This window comes from Saccopteryx leptura, chromosome 4 (assembly GCF_036850995.1).
Source record: "Saccopteryx leptura isolate mSacLep1 chromosome 4, mSacLep1_pri_phased_curated, whole genome shotgun sequence".
Taxonomy (NCBI): domain Eukaryota; kingdom Metazoa; phylum Chordata; class Mammalia; order Chiroptera; family Emballonuridae; genus Saccopteryx; species Saccopteryx leptura.
The window spans coordinates 223,131,665-223,148,797 of record NC_089506.1 but is presented as its reverse complement, the minus strand read 5'-3'; the positions used below and the strand labels follow the sequence as shown (position 1 = coordinate 223,148,797).

At 43.1% G+C, this 17,133-nt stretch overlaps 1 protein-coding gene across 1 annotated transcript in view; it reads left to right on the top strand.

The window, feature by feature from the left end:
* Window positions 1–17,133, top strand: part of LOC136404365 (phospholipid-transporting ATPase ABCA3-like) — an 87,299-nt gene that overhangs the window by 50,317 nt on the left and 19,849 nt on the right. Inside the window, exons 18-23 of the mRNA XM_066383683.1 lie at window positions 90–255; window positions 1,198–1,501; window positions 4,918–5,167; window positions 5,342–5,546; window positions 11,981–12,197; window positions 15,505–15,675. Of these exons, the coding sequence (XP_066239780.1) occupies window positions 90–255; window positions 1,198–1,501; window positions 4,918–5,167; window positions 5,342–5,546; window positions 11,981–12,197; window positions 15,505–15,675 (1,313 nt within the window). The remainder of the gene's footprint in view (window positions 1–89; window positions 256–1,197; window positions 1,502–4,917; window positions 5,168–5,341; window positions 5,547–11,980; window positions 12,198–15,504; window positions 15,676–17,133) is intronic.

Below are 17,133 nucleotides of genomic sequence, written 5' to 3'. Positions count from 1 at the left end.
ACTGGGGGTTGTGACCCACACTCTCCACACAGGTTGTCTGGGGATCAAGTCTAAGTGAAACGCTTGGTACTTTTTTTTTTTCACTGCAGGGTCAGTGAAATGGCCGAGTCACAGACAGATGTCCTGCCTGTCCAACCTCTGTCTCTTTCTCTGAGTGACTTCTCACTCAAAAACCAAAACAGGAATATGTCCAGAAACGAGAGAGCCAGTTCCCCCCCAGCGAAGGAAAGCCCCGCTGTTACCTTCAATGCCGGGGTAAGCACTTTGACTGAAAACCCGATGTGTGTTCCCGATTGGGGCACAAGAGGCACTTTTTAAAAGACTTGCACGAAAGGAGCGTGGAACTCCCAGCCACGGCCAACCCAACCAGATGTGGAGAAGCCTGTACCGTGCGTGACCTGGTTAATTTCCTAAGGCAGAGGTGAATTCCTCGAAACCATCTCAACTGTTCATTGCTCGGTCATTTTGTTTTCTGTTTTTGGAATTCTTTATTATTATTATTATTATTATTATTATTATTTTAACTGATAACCTAGAAATGTGTTAGTTCATTGAAACTGGAATGAGCTGGAGTGATTAGGATTCCTAAAATGATCAAGCATGCACACTACTTGAACGCTTTGTGGTGGGCGGTGATAGCACATATGAAATGGTTCTCTCATCAGTATGAGTCTCAACACGGGACGTCCCTGAGTTTCCTGGGAGTTCCGCTGTGCCCCTTCTCTAAAACACCCTGGTTTCCTTGACTTGCTGAAGTCTGAGGAAAATCATCTGGTTGAGATCCTACGTATGTTATTTATATATCGAAAGCCAGAACTTAAAATATTTTAGGTGACACCATGTAGCAGAAGTCCGAACACTTTTATGGAAGGAAATGATACACATTGTAAGGCTTGGTTGGCCAGGTGGTCTCAGTTGTGGTCACTCAGTCCTGTCCTTGAACCCAGAAGCCACCACAGACAATACAGAAATAAAGGGGCATAGCTGTGCTGACCCCTGCGTTATACAGACAGAAGGCTGGGCACACTCCTTGTGCATTGTCGTACTGGGCATAGATTCTATCCCGAGGGTTTAGAAATGTGATGTATCTCTTCCGTGGGACTCCAGAGTGTTCATCCTAGTCATTTCCAAATGTGGATGACCTGCTTCGGTCTGTGGATATTGTCGTGATGTTCTGTTTCTCTCCCTTTCCTTCAGTGCTCTCTCTACCACCAGCAGTTCCGTGCCCTGCTCCTGAAGAGGGCCATATTCAGTTGGCGTAACTGGAAGCTCGTTTTGCTGCAGATGTTGGCGTTTCTGGGTTCGCTTACCTTTCTGCAAAAGGTGGATGACCTTTTGTTTAGTGACAGCGATGAGATGGCCAGACAAATGGAGTTGGATCAGTATGGCCACACCGTTGTGCCTCTGTCTATTTCTGGGGATCCTCAAGTGACTCTGGTTTTCCTACAGCATCTTAAGAGTATGCTCGATCCTGACAGACACACAATTAAGGAAGTGCAAGGTAAGGCTTAATTTTTTAAAAAAGGGTTCTTAGATGAAGATCTGGCTGTGTGACTTGTAAAGAAGAATCTTAACTGTATAGGTAGCTACCTCCTCCTCCCGTTAGTCACCAATTTTATAGCGGCAGCTCAGACTCAAAAAATACCCTCTCTAAGGCTGCTAGCCTCAAAACAAGATGGAGGCACTTTGGCTGTGGGTTGCCTACACGACACTTGTTCCTTCAAGTAAAAAAAAAAAAAGTGCCAATATGCATATTATCATGAAATAAAGAATGAGGGTTTTTTTTTAAAAAAAACTATCTAATCAGAATGTAATATATCACATGAATCTAGACCTTACAGAATGAAATGGTGGTGGTCCCAAGCTGTTCCTTCATCTCCTGTATCTTCTCCACCATTCATGTTGTCATTATTATTATTAAATCTTTTAATTGATTATGTTAACATGGATTCAAGTTAATATAACATCCTCACCCCCAACAATGTGCCCCCCAGTACACTCCATTTGCCCCCCTAATCCTAACTCCTTCCCCCCTCCCTCTGGGATTTTCTGTCCTGTTACCTGTATCTCTGTGTTACGTATATATAATTTCACTAATCCCTTCACCTTCTCTGATCCCATCCCCTCATCCCCCTTCCCTCTGACAGCTGTCCCTCTGGTCCCCGTGACCCAGCCTCTGCCTCTATTCCGTTCCTCAGTTCACATTGTTCATTGGATTCCTCAAATGAGTGAGGTCATATATTTGTCTTTCTCTGCCTGGCCTATTTCACTTAGCATAATAGTTTCCAGGTCCATCCATGTTGTTGCCAAAGGTAAGATTTCCTTCTTTTTCACGGCCGTGTAGTATTCCACTGTGTATATGTACCACAGCTTTTTAATCCACTCGTCCACTGATGGACACTTGGGTTGTTCCAGATCTTGGCTATTGTGAACAATGCTGCAATAAACATGGAGGTACATATCTTCTTTTGAATTAGTGTTTTGGGATTCTTAGGATATATTTCTAAAAGTGGGATAACTGGGTCATAAGGCAGTTTTATCTTTAATTTTTTGAGGAAATGCCATACTGTTCTTCCACAGTGGCTGCACAAGTCTGCATTCACATCAGCAGTGCAGGAGGGTTCCCTTTTCTCCACACCCTCGCCAGCACTTACGGTGTGTTGATTTGTTAATGAGCGCCATTCTGACTGGTGTGAAGTGGTATCTCACTGTGGTTTTACTTTGAAGTTCTCTGATAGTTAGTGATGTTGAGCATTTTTCCATATGCCTATATCCTACCTGTGTGTGAAATCAAATAGCTCTTAGCTTTTTCTGATTTACTTATGTTTTGAGGAAGTAGTTTAATTTCATCTTGTCCAAGTTGTATGTGTGGAGTTGTTCACAGTATTCTTTTATTATCCTTTTGATATCTCAGTATCTGTAATCATTTCCCATGTCATTGTGAATATTATATTTTTTATAAATTTTTATTAATTTTAATGGGGTGACATCAATAAACCAGGGTACATATGTTCAAAGAAAACATGTCCAGGTTATCTTGTCATTCAATTCTGTTGCATACCCATCACCCAAAGTCAGATTGTCCTCCGTCACCTTCTATCTAGTTTTCTTTGTGCCCCTCCCCCCCTTTCCCTCTCCCTCCCTCTCCTCCCCCCCCCCCCCGTAACTACCACACTCTTGTCCACGTCTCTTAGTCTCGTTTTTATGTCCCACCTATGTACGGAATCATGCAGTTCTTAGTTTTTTCTGATTTACATATTTCACTCTGTATCATGTTATCAAGATCCAACCATTTTGTTGTAAATGATCCGACGTCATTTCTTACAGCTGAGTAGTATTACTGATTAATGTTTTCTCTCTTGTTCCCCATCCTTTTTGACATTGTGACATTGACTTGTTTTTTTCCTAATTAACTTGTCTTCTAGCTTCCTGTTTACTCTTCATTTGTATCTAACCTGCTATGAGTTGTTTATTGAATTCTTTTTTTTTTAATTAAAATATTCTTTAATTCCACCATCTAGAAAAATATCGAATTCTTACTTTTAATTGATGTCTCTTTTCGATGATAACACAAACATTTATTCTTTCTATGGATCCAGTTGTCTGGTGAATTCCCTATTTCTAATGCCTAGTTTGCCTGTAGAGCTGTATCTATTATCTCTGCTTTTTTTTTTTTTTTTTTTTGGTTCTATTTTTTGTTTTACCTACACATTTCCTAATTGAATGCCAGATATTGTGTGTGAAAAGGGTGAATAATTGGCATGAGGTTATTTTCCGAGAAGGTTTAATTTCCAAGGGGAGCAATAAGATTATGGGAAGGAGGCAAATCCCAGCGGGCGGGGAAGGGATTTGATAACTGGGTTGAATGTGTCTAAGAACCCATCGATTTCTTACACAGTCTTACTCCTAAGGTAAAGAAAGCCTGTGATGAGCCCTATGGAGAGCTGGAGCACTTACCAAAAGGCGCCACCACCATTAATAATAAATCTAAAGTGCTTCGAAGGAATAAAGCACATGGAATGTTTGTCTCACTTCAATGCATTTCCATTCCTTCCAAGGTCTTGGGCCCCAAATGTTGATGGCTTTCCTAAGATATAGAATACCTTCCAATAGATGATTTGTCTTTTTTTTTTTTTTTTTTTTTTTTTCTCATTTTTCTGAAGCTAGAAACAGGGAGAGACAGTCAGACAGACTCCCGCATGCGCCCGACCGGGATCCACCCGGCACGCCCACCAGGGGCGACGCTCTGCCCACCAGGGGGCGATGCTCTGCCCATCCTGGGCGTCGCCATATTGCGACCAGAGCCACTCTAGCGCCTGGGGCAGAGGCCACAGAGCCATCCCCAGCGCCCGGGCCATCTTTGCTCCAATGGAGCCTAGGCTGCGGGAGGGGAAGAGAGAGACAGAGAGGGAAAGCGCGGCGGAGGGGTGGAGAAGCAAATGGGCGCTTCTCCTGTGTGCCCTGGCCGGGAATCGAACCCGGGTCCTCCGCACGCTAGGCCGACGCTCTACCGCTGAGCCAACCGGCCAGGGCCGATTTGTCATTTTTTTTATCCTGCTTTTTAATTGTCACACAGGGAGGTTTGGTCTGCTGTAAAATAACCAATAAACACTGTAAGTGAAAGTATTTATTCATAGCTCAATTTAAGACAGACAAGCAAGCGTAAAGAGTCTACACTGTGCCACCTGTGTTTACTCAGTGACGTCGAATTTAAGTTGCAGGCACAGAAATAAGAGAACTTTGAATCGAACAATCCAGGGCTTCAGGAAGATGGCAGATGTTTGAAATGATCATTATCAGAAAACTGAAAGGGAAAAATCAAACAAGTAAAATTAGTTGTTCTTCTTCACTAACACATACTGTCGATAGACCTATAATATTATGGATAAACCGACCAATATTGTATCGTTATCCTAGGTGACCTACTGCAGTACTTGATGGAAAATGAAGATTGTATTTACGCATGCATTGTGGCATTTTCCATCGAGGTGAAGAACGATGACATAATACTCACGGGTCTGTTCAACAATCAAGCCTACCACTCACCATCCCTGGCCCTGGCCATCCTAGACAACATTCTTTACAAGTCACTTTCTGGCCCTAATGCCTCCCTCACGGTCTTTAATAAACCCCAGCCACTTCCCGTTCCCGAGGAACAGAGTGAAACGTATGTTGCTCTTTTTTTTATAAGAGTAGAATTTTACCCTCTAAATGTGTTTCTTCTGCTCTGATTATATCTGTAAGATTTAAAACTAGCTTTTTTAAAAAAATTAAGATAAAAATATGTATTTTCTGCTGTGTTGATGTTTTGATCTACCTACTTTTGTGTTTTCTCCTCTAGGTTGTCAGATGGATACCAGGTGGCCATCAACACACACTTTGGCATGGCTCTTTTTATCAGTAGCTTTTGTCTCCTGACAGTGACGGAAAGGGTCTCCAAGGCAAAGCACATCCAGTTTGTCTGCGGGGCCTCTGTTCTCGCGTACTGGTTCTCAGCTCTGCTGTGGGATCTCCTCATCTTCTTCATCGCCTGCTCCTTACTGCTAGTAAGTGTTCGTTTACCTTCGGTGCCTCATAGAAATATTGTGAGGGCTCATGTGCAAAATGTCTATTCTCCGGCCCTGGCCGATTAGCACAGTGGTAGAGCATCGACCTGGCGTGCAGAAGTCCTGGGTTCGATTCCTGGCCAGGGCACACAGAAGAAGCGCCCATCTGCTTCTCCACCCCTCCCCCTCTCCTTCCTCTCTGTCTCTCTCTTCCCCTCCCACAGCCAAGGCTCCATTGGAGCAAAGATGGCCCAGGTGCTGGGGATGGCTCCATGGCCTCTGCCTCAGGCGCTAGACTGGCTCTGGTCGCAACAGAGCAACAGCCCAGATGGGCAGAGCATCGCCCCCTGGTGGGTGTGCCAGGTGGATCCCAGTCGGGCGCATGCGGGAGTCTGTCTGACTGCCTCCCCGTTTCCAGCTTCAGAAAAAAGCCAAAAAAAAAAAAAAAGAAAATGTCTATTCTCCAACTATACTGTAAACCTAATTCTGCCACTAAACTATCTTTGCTCATTCTCTTAGAAAACAAATTGCATTGTATGTAAATTTTAACCAAGAGCCTGACCAGGCAGTGGCGCAGTGGATAGAGCATCGGACTGGGATGCGGAGGACCCAGATTCGAGATCCCAGAGTCGCCAGCTTGAGCGCGGGCTCACCTGGTTTGAGCAAAAAGCTCACTAGCTTGGACCCAAGGTCGCTGGCTCGAGCAAGGAGTTACTCGGTCTGCTGAAGGCCCACGGTCAAGGCACATATGAGAAAGCAATCAGTGAACAACTAGTGTCGCAACCAAAAACTGATGATTGATGCTTCTCATCTCTCTCCATTCCTGTCTGTCTGTCCCTATCTATCCCTCTACCTGACTCTCTCTGTCTCTGTAAAAAAAAAAAAAAAATTAACCAAGAGGCATGATAAAGAAAATATTTGAAATCATTATTCATAGTAGCTTGATGAGCAAATTATGACCCCCCCCCAAAATTCATATGTTTAAGTCTAGCCACCAGTGTCTCAAAATGTAACTATATTTAAAGACAGGACCTTCAAAGAGGTGACTATGTTAAAATGAAGCAGTTTAAGTGGCTCCTAATTTAATCTGACTGGTATCCTTTTTAAGAAGAAGAAATCTGGGCCCTGACAGGTTGGCTTAGTAGTAGAGAGTCATCCTGGCGTGTGGAAGTCCCAGGTTCAATTCCCAGTCAGGGCACAAAGGAGAGGCAAGCATGTGCTTCTCCACACTTCCCCCTCCTCCTCCTCCTCCTCTCTCTCTCTCTCTCTTCCCCTCATGCAGCCATGGCTTGAATGGTTTGAGCAAGTTGGCCCCAGGCATTAAGAATGGCTCTACGGCCTCCACTTCAGGTTCTGAGATGGCTCAGTTGCCAAGCAACAGAGTACTGGCCCCAGATGGGCAGAGCATGGCCCTAGAGGGGGCTTCTGTGGTAGATCCCCGTCGGGGCACACGCGGGAGTCTATCTCTCTGCCTCCCTGCCTCCCACTTCACAGGAAGGAAGGGAGGGAGGGAGGGAGGGAGGGAGGGAGGGAGGAAGGAAGGAAGCAAGGAAGCAAGGAAGCAAGGAAGGAAGGAAGGAGAAAGGGAGAGAGGGAGGGAGGGAAGGAAGGAAGGAAGGAGGGAGGGAGGAAGGGAGGGAGGGAGGGAGAGAGAAAGGAAGGAAGGAAAGAAGGAGGGAAGGAGATATTTGAACACACAAACACACATCAGGGGCGTGCAAACAGCAAGCAAAGACCGTGTGAAGACACAGCAAAAAGATGGACATTTGAAAGCCAAGAACAGAGCTCTAAGGAGAACCAGCCCTGTCATGATATTGGTCTTCCAGCCTCCAAAACTGTGAGAAAATAAATTTCTGTTGTTTAAGCCAACCAGTTCATGCTATTTTATTCTGGAAGCCCTAACAAGCCAATACAATAATCAAACTCTGGAATCAATCCATTATCCATAAAAAGTAAAATAGAGAAACGAATGGGGACACTAAGGGGGACATTATAAGGCAATGATAAGGAGTGAAGTAGAGCTTGACCAGGCAGTGGCGCAGTGGATAGAGTGTCAGACTAGGATGCAGAGGATCCAGGTTCGAAACCCTGAGGTTGCTGACTTGAGCACAGGCTCTTTCTTCTAGCTTGAGTCTGGGCTCGCCAACTTAAGCGCGGGGTTGCTGACTTGAGTGTGGGATCATAGACATGACCCCGTGGTCACTAGCTTGAGCTCTAAATTGCTGGTTTGAGCAAGGGGTCACTTTCTCTGCTGTAGCCCCCCTGGTCAAGGCACATATGAGAAAACAATCAATAAACAGCTAAGGTGCCGCAATGAGGAATTGATGCTTCTCATCTCTCTCCCTTCCTGTCTGCCTGTCCCTATCTGTCCCTCTCTCTGTCTCTCTCTCTCTCTGTCTCTGTCTCAAAAAAAGTGAAAGAGAATTATATCCAGAAACGTAGATAGCTCTCACAATGCTGAGTGACAGAAGTCAGCTATGAATGGATACATATTATAGTTATGTTCATAAAATGTTCAAACTACAGACGCTACCGTGCAGTGTGTCCTCACTTAACGTCATCAGTAGGTTCTGGAACTTCAAGCCAAATGACATACAACAAAACCGGTTTTACCATAGACTAGTTGATGTAAACCATGGTTAAGTTCCTGTGGTATCAATGTTACAATGAAAATATTGAGCAAAATGACATCATTGAGGACCTGCTGCACTCTATGTTCATATTTAGGGATGTATGCTTATGTGTTCACACTGTTAAAAAAACACAAAAAAGCCTGACCTGTGGTGGCACAGTGGATAGTCGACCTGGAACGCTGAGGTTGCCGGTTCAAAACTGGGCTTGCCCAGTCAAGGTACATATGGGAGTTGATGCTTCCTGCTCCTCCCCTCTTCTCTCTCTCTCTCTCTCTAAAAATGAATAAATAAAAGTTTAACAAAATAAATACAAAGAAAAATTTTATGGTAAAAATTGCAATAGTGGTTTTTTTATAGGAGTTAAAGTAATTCACAATAGATTTCTTAGGTTCTGGCTACTGTGGTAGTTGCCCACAGGGTTATTTTGCAATGATTCATTGTGATAATTCATTTATGTCTTATGTACTGTTTCAGGTGTGTGTTAAATTTCATAACAAAGAGGTTACATTTTCCATTGGAACAACTTACTTGCAAGTTCATTTAAGAATTAATTTGGGTAGAATCTACATATTTACATATGCATAGGGTTGTGGGGTTGTTTTTGTTTGTTTGTTTTTGCTTTTTTGTGTGTTTTGTTTTGTTTTTACCAGAACAGAGTATGTTGCTTTTCCAAGAAGGTATGTGACTTCTATTTATTTATTTACTTACTTATTTTTCATTGAATTTATTGGAGTGACACTGGTTTGCAAAATTATACAGGTCTCAAGTGCATAATTCAACAACACATGTTCTGTACCCTATATTGTGTATTCAACCCCCCAACATCAAATCTCTGTTCATCACCATTTATCCTCCTCATACCTTCCTCCACTTTCCTCCATCACCGTCACCGCACTGCTGTCCATGTTCATGGGTATTTTCACTTTTTGGTCTATCTTTGCTCAATCCCTTCGCCCCCTTCCCCTTGCCTAAGTTCCCTAACAACTGTTAGCCTGCTGTCTGTGAGCCGGTGAGATTGTCACTGGCACTCCTTTCAGTTGGGAGAAGGAAAGAGATGTATTGCACGTTCCTGCAGGAATGGGCAGTATCAGCTGCAGTGGAGCCCGGTGACCTGGGAAGGGACACAAAGCACAGAGGTGCAGCCAACGTTGTCTAGCAATCAGCCTTCCAGACAAAGAAACAAAGAGATGGCGCTTAGACACCTCCCCACACCCACCCAGAGCTTGCCTCCGCTCACCCTTCCTGTTGGGTAACAGAGCACATAGTCTGCAAACTGAGAACTGGTGCTACAGAAACACCTTTTTCCCTGAGCAGCAGATGTGCTCTGCTACTAAATCCCATCTCAAATGGAGGTACAGGTGAGATGCTACAAAGGTCCACTAGTTGCCGTTGCTGGTAGAGCAAAGCAACAAAGGAGGTAGTGAGCTCCCCCAGCTCATTCCACTGCTGATGCCGTCAGGCTGCGGGGGGACAGCACTGGGATGTCGTGGATTTGGAAACCCATTGCCCACCCCATTCCCCTCCCAAGGTGGTCCCCAGGGATGGGGGTGGTACATCACAGGAGAGATGCCTACCTTCTCAGAAACCATAAGCCATTTTCACCACCCCACAGCGACTTGAAAAGCCAGAGAAGTGCAAGAGAGATAAGAAAAAATATTTCAATTAAGTGTTACCTACTGTATATAAAAAAAAGACTTTTATCAGTCTCCTAGAGAAGTGCCACTGATACATAGATGCTGAGATAGAGAAGGAATCCATCTAATACCATGAAAGACCAAGGTAATGAGTCCACTCAGAAAATTTAAAATATTCAGGAAATAAACATAAAGACGTGGAATTGTTTTATTTAAATGACACAGAATTCAAGATTGCAGTTGTAAAAAAAAAAAACAACTCAGCAATGTAAGATAGTACAGGTGGGCAGTTTAATGAACTCAGAAAAAAAATCAACACAAAATGAATACTTTGTTAAAGAGATTGCAACTTAAAAAAAAAACCAAATAGAAATTCTGGTTATAATACCTCAACAAAAGAGATAAAGAGCCCTGGCCGGTTGGCTCAGCGGTAGAGCGTCAGCCTGGCGTGTGGGGGACCCGGGTTCAATTCCTGGCCAGGGCACATAGGAGAAGCACCCATTTGTTTCTCCACCCCCCCTTCCTCTCTGTCTCTCTCTTCCCCTCCCACAGCCAAGGCTCCATTGGAGCAAAGATGACCCGGGCGCTGGGGATGGCTCCTTGGCCTCTGCCCCAGGTGCTAGAGTGGCTCTGGTCACGGCAGAGCGACGCTCCAGAGGGGCAGAGCATCGCCCCCTGGTGGGCAGAGCATCGCCTCTGGTGGGCATGCCGGGTGGATCCTGGTCGGGCGCATGCGGGAGTCTGTCTGGCTGTCTCTCCCCGTTTCCAGCTTCAGAAAAATACAAAAAAAAAAAAAAAAAAAGAGCGAGAGATCAAGAATGAATGAGTGAGCATAGAAAATAGAGCTGACCAGATGAAGGAAAGAATTAGTAATACTGAAGTTAAAAAGTAATGCACAAAGAATTTGAGCATAAAAAAGATGAAAGAACTCTACAAGAACTATCCCACTCCATTAGGAAGAGAAATGTAAAAGTAAGAGGTATACTAGAAGAAGAAGAGGGAGATAAGGGAATGGAGAGCCAATTCAAACAAATCGTGGATGGAAATTTCTCAAACCTGTGGGAGGAGCTATATCTTCAAACCGAAGAAACAGACAGAACAACTAATTACCTCAACCCAAAAAGATCTTCTCCAAGGCATCTTGTACTAAAACTTTCAAAAATTATGACACACACACATACACACACAAAAAGAATTCTCAAGGCAGCCCAGGAAAAAAAAACATAGCATATAAAGGAAATCCCACTTGGTTATCATAAGATTTTTCAGCAGAAACTTTATAAGCTAGACGGGAGTGGAACCAAATGTTCAAACCAAGAAATTACCGGCCAAGAATAATATCCAATTGTAAAAAGAATTGTTTTTTTGAGTTCGTTTTCTGAAGTTGCATCACTGGCATATAGAAAAGCAATAGACTTCCATATATTGATATTGTATCCTGTTACGATACTGTATTGGTTTATTGTTTCTAATCTTTTTTTTTTTTTTTTTTTTGGTGGAGTCTGTAGGGTTTACTATATACAGGATTGTGTCATCTGCAAAAAGTGATACCTTTACTACTTCTTTCCCAATATGGATGCCTTTTATTTCTTTCTCTTGCCTGATCACTCTGGATGAAACTTCCAGAACTATGTTGAATAAGAATGGAGAGGCCCTGGCCGGTTGGCTCAGTGGTAGAGCGTCGGCCTAGCATGCGGAGGACCCGGGTTCGATTCCTGGCCAGGGCACACAGGAGAAGCGCCCATTTGCTTCTCCACCCCTCCGCCGCGCCTTCCTCTCTGTCTCTCTCTTTCCCTCCCGCAGCCAAGGCTCCATTGGAGCAAAGATGGCCCAGGTGCTGGGGATGGCTCTGTGGCCTCTGCCTCAGGCACTAGAGTGGCTCTGGTCGCAACATGGCAACGCCCAGGATGAGCAGAGCATCACCCCCTGGTGGACAGAGCGTCGCCCCATGGTGGGCGTGCCGGGTGGATCCCAGTCGGGTGCATGCGGGAGTCTGTCTGACTGTCTCTCCCTGTTTCCAGCTTCAGAAAAATGAAAAAAAAAAAAAGAGTGGAGAGAGTGGGAAGCCCTGTCTCTTGTTCCGACCTTCTCTGCATGTTTTGCCTTGAATTATTTTTGCACTTGGTGGTCACTTGCCTTTAAAATCTCTGTACCCTGTGTGTCTCAGGGGGTGTTGAAATTCTGCCAGCTGGATGTGTACCTCACAGACTACCACTTCCTGGACACGATGCTGATCTTCCTGCTGTACGGCTGGTCTGCCATCCCCCTCATGTACCTGCTGAGTTTCCTGTTTTCCAAAAGCACGTCTGCCTACATCAGACTTGTGTTGTTCAACTACCTCTCGGGCATTTTCACTCTCTTCACAGACACCACATTTCAACAAGGTAAATGTAAGGGCTTTCTAAGATGCCTCCCTCCCCAGAACACAGCAGTGAGTCAGTAACCAAGCACATGAAGTTCTAGGTTTTGGAGAAAATCCTGTGAACTTGATAGAAGTCGTACAGATTACTCTGAGCACCTGCGATACAACACTCGAGGTTTGTTTTTGAGTGGGGACTTTTCATGTTGACGCGACGGGACTGAGTCTGGGCAGAGAGGCACAGACAACAAAGGTTTAATCGCTCTATCCAAAATTGGAGTTAAGAGGGGCTGGGTCTTCATTATAAAGATGAGCAAAACTAATGCCTCGATAGCACACAACAAGGAAATTTACAAAGTTTGAGTTTGGCACTGGAATAGAAGTAGTGATTTCCCTTCGGAATCTGTAACCACCAGCAAGTACCCATGTAGGTTTGTTTCCTGAAATCGTAGTATGTGTGTAAGCCAAACAATAATCCTAATAATGATAACCTGATCGCTTATTTTAAGTAACCTCAGTTGATTGTGCCCTCAGGTGAGTGGCACAGTTATACCCAATTCCCAGACTTCAAAGTATTCCCACAGGTATATTATCTAGAGAACTTGAGATCAGGTTAAAAGAACAAAGTGGGGGGGGGGGGGCGGAAGACCTGAAGAGCAAGTGCTAGCAGAAACCACAAACTATAGAATCAGAAAACAAATATACAATAGAGAATACCAATAGCCCCACTAACCAGCAGCTGGAAAGATTAATAATAAAATTGAGGTAAATATTAGGTATAAAATGTATATAGCATATATTTGTTACACATTGGCAAATAAGAGGATATGATAAACAATGTTAAGGCAACAAACTAACTAAGGCCTTCAAACAAATTGTTATGTGTCTAGAAAAAAAATGAAATTCACTAAATATGATTTAAGAAGCATTAGAAAATTCAAATCATCTTACAAGAATTCGAATAGTTAATAGTTTAAATTATCTGCTGGTGAATTCTGTATTGTCTCCCGACTAATACAGAAAAGAACAAGATTACATTTCCAACCCTTTCTATGAGATGAACAAAAGTCTCATGCCATAAAAATTATAACATCATCATGAACTAATTTTACTCATGAACATTGATTCAAAAAATTCTAAACAAAATATTAGCAAACTGGGCCCTGGCTGGTTGGCTCAGCCGTAGAGCGTTGGCCTAGCGTGCGGAGGACCCGGGTTCGATTCCCGGCCAGGGCACACAGGAGAAGCACCCATTTGCTTCTCCACCCCTCCGCCGCGCTTTCCTCTCTGTCTCTCTCTTCCCCTCCCGCAGTCAAGGCTCCATTGGAGCAAAGATGGCCCGGGCGCTGGGGATGGCTCCTTGGCCTCTGCCCCAGGCGCTAGAGTGGCTCTGGTCGCAACATGGCGACGCCCAGGATGGGCAGAGCATCGCCCCCTGGTGGGCAGAGCGTCGCCCCTGGTGGGCGTGCCGGGTGGATCCCGGTCGGCGCATGCGGGAGTCTGTCTGACTGTCTCTCCCTGTTTCCAGCTTCAGAAAAATGAAAATAAAATAAAATAAAATAAAATAAAATAAATATTAGCAAACTGAATCTAAGAAGGTTGCTTTTAGATTAGAAAATTTATAAATAAAATTTCCATTTGAATGGGTTAATGGCAGATGCTTAAGGGTCTCAGTAGATGCAGAAAAAAATCAATTGTACATGATGAAGTTTCTTTTAGGAAATAGGATTAGGAGGGGAAGTGCTCAACTGTAGAAAGGGCAACATTCTATAACAAATATAATACTTAATTACTCATTAAAAGTATTTCCTTTAAAATTGAAGAGCTGGCTGAGACTGCTATTTTGCTACTTCTATGGAACATGACTCATTAGGTCTCCATCAGCTGTATGATGTCAAAGAGTAAATAAAACAGATGCAGAGTGGAAAGAAGAAAGAAACTAACATTACCTTAAAATGCTACAAATCTGAGGGACTCTTACTGAAGTCTGTAAACCAGGCGCTGGGGCCAGCCCAGTGAGCACAGAAAATATGCCCTCACTAAGATTCTCTAGAGAAATGGCGTTCCATCGGTGTACACCTAGATGACCACATTTGGTTTAGAGTAGTTTACCGTTGAGTTGATTCATATACTGTTCTGAACAGCCAATGCCTATTCCAAAGTGGATGCTTGTTATTTTTAACAACATTTCTTATTGTCAGTTTTAACCTTCTCCTATCCCAAAAGAGTCATTCATCATTTTTTTTTTCCAGATGTGTTTCTCTTTCTCATCTTAAGATTTTTCTCTATTCTTTGGAGGTGGGAAGGATAGTCATGATTACTTTTGCTACAGGGTCAGCCCAAAAGATATCAGACTCTATCTGTACGGTGTCATATGGTAGCCACTAGCCACATGTGGCTATTGAAACAAATTTAAGCTTATTGAAATGAAACACAATTTAAAATTCACTTCCATAACCACACTAACCACAGTTCAATTGCTCACTAGCCATATATATGTTGTTCTTCAAATATAAGCATACATATTAGTGCAACCATAGAGCTCTTCCTTAATCATGAGAAGTTATGTAAGATAGTACTGCTGTATAAAATTAGTGCCATTTTTTTGGGTATCTGTTCAAGTGGACAATATCTAGAATCCGTTGATCTGGATCAATTATTTGTCTCTATATCAAATTAAGATCTTCACAGGACAGAATTGATATGACTTTGGCACTTGAGATTTTTTTTTACTGCTTGGTCATCTCTTTTTGTTCAAAGTGTCTTAAGTGAACTTTCTGTTTAGACTAGCCTTCTATCGTCTTCCCCAAAGGAAAACCTGACTTTATTATCAACATTCTACAATGGCCATGCATATCTCCAGAAATTCAGTCTCTAATTATTTTTCATATTAAGTACACTTTGGAGAGATAGTAGTTACCCATCACCTGGTTTCTCTGAAGATTTTTCTACTCTCAAATATGCCATAATTTTTCTATCCATTTCCTACTGTTGAATTCTAGGGTGGATCTCCTACCTTTACCCACCACCCCCTACTCGATTGATTAGGTTTATAAATGTGGAAAAAATAGATAGTAGTTGTTTCCTGTTCATAGTGGGTGCCAGGAAGACTTGTCAGGTGGACACCCATTTCATCAAAAAGATTTTTGAGAATACCAACACAGCCCATCATTAGCTATCAACTGAAACAAACGTACTGGGTAATTGGTGTTCTTCAAGTATCAGCATCTGGTTTTTAGTTCCCTGAGCTTGGTTTGAACATAAATTGGGGGATGTGTGGTCCTGGAGAGAGTTCATTTCCTATAACGAAACCCAATCTTATCTTTTTTTAGGAGTTCACCATAGCATGTCCAATGCCACCAGGACCTTCATACTGAAATCATTACTGATCTTCCCCAATTACAACCTGGCAAAGTGCATTGGTGATTATTTTGCTTTTTACAAGAGGCAAGAATGGTGCTCCAGAAAACTGTATGCTGCCTTCTTCGATTGCGATAAAAAAAGTAAGTATCTTGGATGGACCGACGTCGCTAGGAAATGAAGTCTCAGGCTCAGCCCACGAGAGATGTGCAAAATCTGTCCTTATTTTAAAGGAGAAAGTCAGACCACATGTTCGGGACATAGGCCAATTTACAAGGCTGGGTGGGGGGATAACTTTGTAAGTATAATAAAGCCTCAAAAGCAAATCCAAAATAGGTTTAAAGTTGTCATTGGATATGGAATTAAGAGCTACTAACAATCAACCTCTGAGTATATTTACATACGTTATTCTACGTCTTAACCAACTTAGGCTATCTTTATTTTAATTTTATTTTTATTTAGAATCTGTTTTTTAGAAATTCAATTTAATGGAGTGACACTGATCAATAAGAGCACCCAGGTTTCAGGCGAACATCTCTATAAGCTATCTTTTTACAATATATTCATTCTGAGGAAACTGCCCATGTCTGTCTCACACAGCTCTCATGAGCCAAAACTGGGATCCAAAGCTTGTGTTCTTTCATTAAGTGATGCACAAATGGGAAACATTCCAGGAGAAGGCTTCATATTGTAGTTGTGTTATGTGTACTTATGTCCCCACCACCACCACAGTCACCATTCAGAATCAAACACTTATCTGCATAGAACTTATTTGAAGGAATGGATGACATTTATTCCCCCGTGTCTAATATAGTATCTGGCACATACAGGAACTCAAATTTTCTTTCAAACACAGTGGTACCTTGAGATACAGACAGACCAACATACGATATTTTTTTAAGATACGAGCTGCAGCTCGATCCATATTTTTGTTCGAGATCCAAGCAAAATTCCGAGATATGAGTCGTGATTCGGGAAGCTGCCGCTAGTTGGCGAGTTGGCGCGCGGGTCCAGTATCGGCAGTTTGATATACAAGCTGACTGACTTATGAGCTCAGTTACAGAACGAATTAAATTTGTATCTCAAGGTACCACTGTAAATAAGTACAGGTTAGGAAAGTAGTGTTTGGGAGATACAGTGAAGTACAATGGAGAAAAGAGCCAGAAATAAAAGTAAGAGGAAGAAGAGCAGTATTGTATTTCTCCTCCTCTCAGTTTGGAAAAGAAGAGGAAAAAAGAAAAGAAACAAGAGAGATCCCAATTAAACAACCTAACATCACATCAGAAAAAAAATAGAAAAAGAAGACCAAAGGCAACCCAAAGTCAAAAGAAGGAAGAAAAAAGTAAAACTTAGTGCAGAACTAAATGAAATAGAGAATAAAAAGCAGTATAAAAATGAATACAGCCCTGGCCGGTTGGCTCAGTGGTAGTCAGCCTGGCGTGCAGAAGTCATGGCCAGGGCACACAGGAGAAGCGCCCATCTACTTCTCCACCCCTCCCCCTCTCCTTCCTCTCTGTCTCTCTCTTCCCCTCCCGCAGCCAAAGCTACACTGAAGCAAAGTTGGCCCGGGCGCTGGGGATGGCTCCTTGGCCTCTGCCCCA